This window comes from Belonocnema kinseyi, chromosome 1, assembly GCF_010883055.1.
Source record: "Belonocnema kinseyi isolate 2016_QV_RU_SX_M_011 chromosome 1, B_treatae_v1, whole genome shotgun sequence".
In the NCBI taxonomy this organism is placed as follows: domain Eukaryota; kingdom Metazoa; phylum Arthropoda; class Insecta; order Hymenoptera; family Cynipidae; genus Belonocnema; species Belonocnema kinseyi.
In genome coordinates, this window is record NC_046657.1 from 122,476,448 (window position 1) to 122,485,389 (window position 8,942).

The following is an 8,942-nucleotide window of genomic DNA, read 5'->3' on the forward strand; positions in this document are numbered from 1 at the left end:
TTATTATTATTAAAATTTTTTATCAAATTTCAACAGTCTAAAAGTTGACCTTACTGTTTTTTTGTGTTTTTTAAAAAGGAACCGAATGGGGTCCCAATGGGGTCTTTACGGGTACTTTGTAGAGGCTCCATTCGATCTGCCAAGGACTGCAGTAACCAAGAACATCGTGGTGCTAATTATTTTATAATGTTAGATTTTGCCGATCACTGTTCAAATAATTTTTCAATAGAAACGAGAAATTTAGAATTTAGAATTATTTCCTAACCTCGGTTGAAACTTTCATCGAAATATGTTTAATTTTCAACCGTTGCAAGTCCTTCACATTGCTGCTGAGGACGCCGTAGCAAACGACAGCTTTTATTCCATCGTAAGAGAAACTTTCGCCAAATAGCATGTAAACTTTAACAGCGGGAAATTTTACAAGCAACAAAATTTAACTTTAGTTTGTTCTGTGGATCGAAGAAGGTACTCCGTACCTACTGTATTGTGGAGGCTAGAAAATAGAAACCCGAGCAAAAAAGCTTTGACTTGAGTTCGACTTCTTTATGTCTTTAGTTTGTCTCCAAGGTATCGATGTCTGGCAGCGTCTCAAAGCAGAGTCGAGACATAGGCCGAGCCTTGTCTTGGTTAAGACAACGTTTACTTGTCTCAAGACAAGTGTTGTCTTGACTGAGATGTTCGAACCTTTTTCGGCTCATAAATGAGATTAAAATTGATAAATGAACAATTTTTAATTATTAAATGAGTTATTTTTAATTAAAAATTCAGAATCTATGGGTCTGAAAGAGTATAACTCTTAACATTTTTTTCAAACAAATGAAAATTTTAACTTAATAGAAGGATTTCCTAAGCCGCTAGAAACATGTTTACACAAACAACATTTTCGGTATCATCGTCAAACAAGTATAATATAAATGAAAATCCATAAATAAGTTGGTTGAATATATATTCTATAAAAATATACAAGATTGTTTAATCATTAATAAAAATTAGCTTTTATGACTGTCAGAATAACCCTTTTTGGTATGACAGGTATACACTCGAATTTATAAACTGCTCGTATTGGAGTCATAAAAATTTTTCTCCAAGACATAAATTGAAGTCTGGCTCCATCTTAAAACTGAGACATGCTCCAGTCGACCTTTTCGACTTTAGCGTGTCTTGATTGGGCGCAATTCAAGTCGAACTCAAGTCAAAGCACTTTTATTCGGGAATGATAAAGAAACGCCAAGAGGATGATCAAGAGTCGATACCGAGATCATGGGTTTAAGTACAAAGGTAGGTGGTTTTAGTGAGAAGAAAGGGCCAAGTACAGAGGAGTCTCATACTTCCAAAACGTGCCTGTCTGTATAAAATCACTTGAAGAGAAATCAACGGTAAGTTTACTTAAAAGGCGATATAATTTATAGTAACTGCAGTCACTTTAGCGAGTTTTTACGTTTTCAACTCAACTAAACTGGCATCAACTAACTTTAGGGGATTTCTTTATAATTCAGCTATCTCACATTGAAGTCGACGAACTTTAAATTTACGATGGCTTAACGTTACTTCATTCTACTTCAAGCTATTTCATATTATTTCAATGCACTTCGAGGAATATCTTATTATTTTAAGTCTTTAGCTGTATTTTAGTGCCTATAACTTAATAAGAATATACAGAAAGGTGTGAGACTATATTTATGGATTTCGACGGTCAATTGCATTGCCATTAGAAATAATATATAGTAGCACGTATACATTGCGTTATTTAGTATAACGTATAATATAATTGTACTCACCATCCGTTGCTGAAGGTACTGCACCCTGCAATGTAAGTGAACTGAAGAACCAAGCTGAACTGTTACGTTGCTATCAGGGTCTTCGAAAAAGGGCGCTGGTTCAGGAGTTGCACCAGTCTCAGTAGCAAGACTCTCGTCTTCATAGATCTGTAAGATGAACGAAGGCGACTTTTAAGGCGCTGAGTTGAAGCTCGCCTTTTACTCTTTCAAGCACTGACAAATGGAGCGAGGGCGTAAAGGTCTTGATTTACGTTATACTGTGAACGTACGAACGTAAATCGTGTTTAAACCTTCCAACCTCTTCCGTTGACGTCTACTGCTCGCTTCTATCACTACTCATTAATCTCGAGGAGCTCATAAGGCGTCGATCTATTCTGATAACTTCTTTGCCAGGATAAAGGAGTAGAATTAAGGAAGACTTATTGACTTAGATAGCTTGATTTATGTTCTTTCAAAGACTAAAATGGAATATCTTGGTATAAAGTCCGAATATTTGATACTCTATATAAACAAATTTAATTACTGAAGCGATGGTAATGAAAGATATAGAATTATTATCATAAAATTTAAATCAGGAACGTAATCAGTACTATCTAATTTGATTTACAAGTTCTGTGAACAAATTTTAATACGGAAAACTATATTAAGTTTTTACTAGAAAAAATTTTTTGCTAGAACTTCTATCATTCGTAACTTAATGCAGAGAGTAAAAGCTATTTCGAAAAAATCTAAATTCATTCCACATTGCTCTATTTGTAACAAATGTATTTAAAACATTGTTGAATTACTCAGTAATCAATTATAATAAACATGTTTTCCAAAAGCTCATAATGTACTAATAATCTTTAATTAAATATATCACTTTACTATTACAAAAATATTATTATTTGTATTGCAGTATGGAACGTGACTTCTCTCTATTTAGTTTGAACATGAAGACGAAATGACAGATGGCTCTGAACTCAAATGAGTAGTATCTCAAAAAAAATTAAATTCATGTAAATATCAAAAAGTTAAACTGTACCCGAAATTTGAAATTAAAACATATTTTTATCTCTAATTGCAAGACTTAACTGCAGAAGCCATTATATTTTTAGACAATGAAGTACTGCCCCAGTTCTGTAAGTATATTAGAGCAAGATAAACAGAGACAAGAAATGAACTTTCCACTTCTTATTCTTGACTAGTCTTTTGAACGGTGGTTTTTAATGACTTACCTCGGTGAAGGGAGAACTAAGCTCGTGCCAGAAAGATCTAGGCACGTTTTCCAGGCCAGGAAATGGTTTCACACCTGGAAAAATAAATTTCTTCGTTAGTTTCTTCCAAGCTTCAAAAACTGTTCAAAGGGAGAACAAAGACTTTTTATTTAATTTAAAGAGGTGTCTTCTTTATTCAAGTAAACGTAATCGATAAAAATAAAGGAGAGCTAGGAACATTAAGGGGTATCAAGAATTATATATTCTATTATTTCAAATTTTCAAGCGGTTATTATTAAAAATTGAAATGCCGTTTATAACATTCTAATGTTTTAATTTTAAATTATTTTCAATTAATACATATTATCACAAATATCTTAAATATACAAAGGCCGGATGCAGTAACCACCTTAGCGCTCCAACACGCGGTGAAATATTGTCCGCAGAGAAAATTTGGAATATTTTTCAAATTCGATTTTTGCCAGTCGATACTTGTAGAGAATTTTATTTCGCATCTTTCTTGTATGACAATTAATTTCTACGTTGTTTAGATTTTATGTTATTCAAGGAAAACTAAATTTTCACCGAAATAGAATTCAATACTTTTTTGCGTTCAATTCGCCAGGTCTTCGTCGGAAAGTGATATTTTTTCTTGAAAATTGTATGTAACATTCTTGAACATACTCTACTACTCCTAAAGTAATCACGAACTTTAAAATACATTTTAGGGCCGTGTAGTGAATTTAAAAAAATATTTTCTTCTGAATCTTGGATGCATACATCCAAACGAAAATATTGTGTGAGGAAGTTTCGAATTTTAAAAATCTCCAGCGAGAAAAATGTTGCTTGAGAATCGTAGAAGTTTTTTCAAAAAGTTTTAGACTTTTAGTGATCAGGAGAAAAAAGTGAGGGCGCTGTGAACATTATGTACAGCGTGCTGCATTCGACTCGAGTTGAGAAAATATAGCGCGGCAGTGTAAATTCACTAAGCAGACATGTTGATTGTCGATATATATATGTATATATTGCTTGTTCGATTTTATCATTAAGAAAGTTTAACTTCCCCATCTCAACATAAACTAACCTTATATCTACAAGCTTTTGCAACATTTCGCTCCCATGTTTCTTTATTTTTTTACTTTTTCCGCCCACTTGTTGATTGAGTAGATGGGATAATACGTATTTATGTCTTCAGAACGATAGATACGATGCTTGCTCTAAAGTCACTTGCATAATACTGGCTTTTGAAAAGTTTTAGCAAAAATTTGTTTAGATAAACAACATTTTCCAATTCATATGAGAGAAACCATCCATTTGTTTACAGTCTTGTACCGCCGTCCCATGTTTTCTCGATCCGAATCGAACGCAGCATGCCGTGCATAATTTTCACATAGTCCTCACTTTTTTCCCCTAATGACTAAAGATCTAAAACTTTTTGGAAAACCTTCTTTGATCCCTGAAGAACATTTTTCTCGCTGGAAGTTTTCAAAATTTGAAACTTCCTCACACAACATTTACGTTTGTATGTATGCACCCAAGATTCCGAAGGAAATATTTTTGAAAATTCACTGCACGTCACTAAAATGTTTTTTGAAGTTAATGATCATTCTAACAGTCATAGAGTATGTTCAAGAATATCATATAAAATTTTCAAGAAAAATATCTTTTCCCAAAGAAGATCTGACAAGTTGCACGCAAAAAGGTACTGAATTTTATTTCTGTGGAAAATTTAGTTTTCCTTAAGTAACATAAAAACTCAACAACGTAAGGATTTGATTTCCAGACAAAAAAGATGCGCAATAAGATTCTATATGAGTATCGACTGTCAAAAATAAAATTTGAACAATCTTCCAAATTTGCTCCGCGGTCAATACTTCTCCGCACGTTCGAGCGCTAAGGTGGTAATTGTATCCGGCTTTTCAATTCTACTAGCAACGAATTTTGTAACCTCATTCTAGCGCAGCACAAATTCAAGAAATTAGTTGATAAATTCAAAATGTAACACATGTTTTAATTAATCTAACGTGCAACTTGGTGTTCTAAACATTTTTTTAATCTTTTCAATCTCTGATTTTGAACGACCATAATGCAAATATGCAGCACGGCGTTCAGGAAGCACATTTAATTCAAGTCAAAATGTCGAAAGATACTGCATAGACAGAACCATTTTTATCACCAGTAGGGTCAGAATGAATATTGAGTGAAATCCTAGCAGATCGTTTTTACAATACAGTCGACGCTATTTACCTTGCCGCGGATGGAACCGTAGGGGAGTAATTTTCCTGGAAAAAATGTTCCCCACTCTGGAGTATGACCTTGATGCGTGTTGCTTGATGCGAATCGTTTCGCTCGCTACGTACGTTGCCGCGCGCGGATCAGTGTTTACAAACAGTATAAATTGTGAAAACATTGTTTTCTCGCGGAATAAATTAAAAAATAGGAAAGTATTAACGGATTATTTATAACCTTTGATTAAATTTGCCATACTTGAGGTAATTTCATCCCTAGTAGTACGGAACGTTCCCTGAGCGTGTAAAATTTCCGCCAAATTTCAAAGAATAAATTATCGTTATTGTTATTATTTCTCAATAAATATCCGATTAACCGTAAGTGATAGGTCAAAATTAATGTCAGTTTATGATATAGAAACCATATTACAATGTAGTATATACAGTACTCAAAACTCAAAAATGACATCTATTTTTACCTACCCTGCAGGACCGAAGAAAACGAATGGATCCTCTACAAAGTAGCGGTAAAGACCCCATTGGGTCCCCATTCGGTTCCTTTTTAAAAAACTCGAAGAAACAGCAAAATCAACTTTTACATGGTTGAAATTCGGATTCTACGTTAAAATTCCCTAGAGAAGGTCACGGAATAATCGCAATAGCTTTTTTTTGCACCGGTAAAAAGTTTGAAAAAATATAAGACTTATAACGCCTGTGGACTGCTACATACAGGAGATGTGTTTGAAGTGTAGCAGTCAGCAGGCGTTATACGTCTTATATTTTTTCAAACTTTTTACCGGTGCAAAAGAAAACTATTGCAATTATTCCGTGACCTTCTATAGGGAATTTTAACATAGAATCCGAATTTCAACCATGTAAAAGTTGATTTTGCTGTTTCTTCAAGTTTTTTAAAAAGGAACCGAATGGGGACCCAATGGGGTCTTTACGGATACTTTGTAGAGGCTGACAAACACAGAAATTCTTAGCCAAGCAAATGAAGTACATACATGTCTAGAGTATTGCAACGAAGATACATCCTTTGCTCCACAAATATCTTTCAGAGAAAACAACGATTTCAATTGTGTTTCTGAAACTTTTGCAGTCCTTTACGATCTTTTAGTATGTCAATTTCCCATCAACATTTTTGTTACTATTTTTCTATGTATTAAAAATTGTTTATAAACTTATGTGCTATATGATTTTGTGTACATTATCTTAATTAGTTTTATTTTAATAACATAACAATTACGAGAGCAGACAAATCGATCACGCAAAGTGCAAGAATTAGATTTTTACAAATAAAAAGTTTTTCAAAGAGATTATTTTTCACTAGATATATGTACTTTAATAGTTTTTCATATGTTATTGTGTTTTAAAGTCAAGATCGTATTGAATGTTTAGAGTCAAAATTTAGAATCATTTAATTAAGTCATCATATACGATTTTAGTAGTAAAATACATAGTAGTAATACATACTATTGACGGCAACGTAAGTAGCGTGCGGAACAATTCTTGGATGCCGAGCCGTCGCGGTCGTGGTGGGGTGAGAGCTCGACTGAGAGGGGGAGCGGCAAGGTAAATAACGGCAAGGTAAGTAGCGCCGACTGTAATAGTATAAAAAAATAAATGAAAGCTAGCTGTGTAAAAGGTTTCAGTTAATGAATAAAATATATGTCAATGATTTATTAACGAAAATAAACAAATTTACAATGAATAATATTTTTCAATTGACTTTTAATTTTTTTTGCACTTTTATATAGAATCTAAGGCTTTTATGGGGCATTATTTCTCAAGTGACCCAACTTTAAAAGTCATGTTCTTTGCTAATCTTCAAATTCTAAGAATATGTTCACCCATCCAATAGTACTTATTCCACAAAATTATAGATCAGGATTACAACCCCTCCCTCAATGGTGGAGGGGGGGGGGGTCAAATTTCCACTGAAACGCTTGTAAAGGTAGCTTCAAAAGCCTTTAACTCAGTTTCTAATTACGCGATATAAATTTTTATAAGGGTTTTGGAAACTGCTTCTTATATGCTTCCATTATATATTATTATGCATAACAGAAAAAAATTATTTAATTTTTAAATAAATAAATTGTTTATTTGATCTTTTTTGTTTGCAATTTTGGGTTCTTCGATTTGTTTGCTTAGTCGCAAAAGAAAGCTTCACTGTACTACAACGACCTACAAATACGAAAATTGATAAATTAATTTCTAATAATATACAAGGATAAATGTAAAGGGCGTACTGACGCTCACACCCGTGCGTCACGCTCCAGCATATCGCAAAGCAGTTTTCAAGTATACTAGTTTTATTAATTATTCACGTATACTTAGAATTGTCTTAGGTACTTAAAAACTCGATTAAAAAATCGTTTCTTGTCCTTTCAAAGCAGTTTATTTCTCTTAAAATTAATTATAAAAAAACGGTTACTTCAAAATTAGCAGTAGTTTTCTTAAAGTTAATACTTTCTTTAATACTGCAATTTTTATCCAGACAATTGTTAACTTCATATACAGATTAAAAAATAAATACATAATTTAACCATTGTCTTTAGAATCAGCTGAGTCTATTTATATAAATATATTACTAAGGTATTAGTAATTTTTTTTTTTTTTTTTTTATTTAAGCAATTTTAATCCATACAAGATTATTATGCTGAAAACATAGGCAATTTATGATACAGTAATTTGTTTCGGTGCGATTTACATAGTAACATTAGCGATAAAGTAATATCAGTAAATTACAGTTAGTTTACAATGTGAGGTTGCAGTCTTTTAAGAAAGAGTACAGTATTTTGCTGGTTTTGACGCAAGGATTTGACAGAAAGATTGACGAGGTAAATGGTGGGCGAATTTTGAGTAGACGCAGGTGGCTGAGGAGCCTCACTCGTGAGTAATTGTGTAGAGGGCAATGCCAGAGGATGTGGTCTAAATCTTGTGTGATGAAGCCACAGTGGCAGCTCGGAGTTGTTAGGTTTAGTTTGTTCAGAGAAGCGTTAAGACTATAATGTCCCGAACGACACCTGTTTATTGTAGTTATAACTTCTCTGGGAAGGATTAGACCTGCGAACCAGGGTTTAGATTGAGGAGAAAAAAATTTCGTGAAATAATCTCTGCCTTTGAGATGAGCTTGCGACATTATAATGTCATTTGTGTTAGAAGAGGCAAGTTTCTTATATTTCTCCCTGAAGTTAGTGTACGGGATTTTCACAGAGAGATCAGGAGCTAGCAAAGAGGCGTCTTTGGCCAGCGCGTCCGCGTTTTCGTTACTTTCAATTGCTTGATGGGACGGTATCCAGAAAAAGTTTATGCTGTTAGAGCTTTGCACAGTGAAATCGAAGTACTTTCTTTTAATCTCGTATATGTAAGGATTAACATGAGCGGACATGTTGGAGTTTCTGAGGGATAGAAGGGCACTAAGAGAGTCCGAAAATATAGAGTAGTTGTGAGAAAGGTCGTCTGAAACTATATCAAGAGCCAGAAGTATGGCGAGGCACTCAGCAGTGTAGATTGAGGCGTTTCTATGCAGGCTGATGCTGGAACTTCTATTAATGGTGGGGCAGACACAGGCACTACCTACTGAGGTAGAGTCAGGAGATTTACTGCCATCAGTGAATATAGCGATTGAATTACTATTTGCGATCAAATCTTTGATTGCAGTATCAGGATTGTCCGAGTTTTTTAGTGAGTTACCTATGTCTGTGTTGATATTTAGTTTGAGGGTAATGGATTCG

The 8,942-nt window shown here is 33.8% G+C and overlaps 1 protein-coding gene across 8 annotated transcripts in view; it reads right to left on the reverse strand.

Moving 5' to 3' along the window:
- The window catches only part of LOC117166852, a 651,449-nt gene that overhangs the window by 555,723 nt on the left and 86,784 nt on the right, over window positions 1–8,942 (reverse strand). For all 8 annotated transcript variants that reach the window (XR_004466323.1, XM_033351264.1, XM_033351253.1 and 5 more), the window contains 2 exons: window positions 2,996–3,069; window positions 1,779–1,925 (listed from right to left, as the gene is read on the reverse strand). Coding sequence is in view for 7 of the 8 variants with exons in the window: in XM_033351264.1 (XP_033207155.1) it covers window positions 1,779–1,925; window positions 2,996–3,069 (221 nt within the window). In the remaining variant the exon portion in view is untranslated. The remainder of the gene's footprint in view (window positions 1–1,778; window positions 1,926–2,995; window positions 3,070–8,942) is intronic.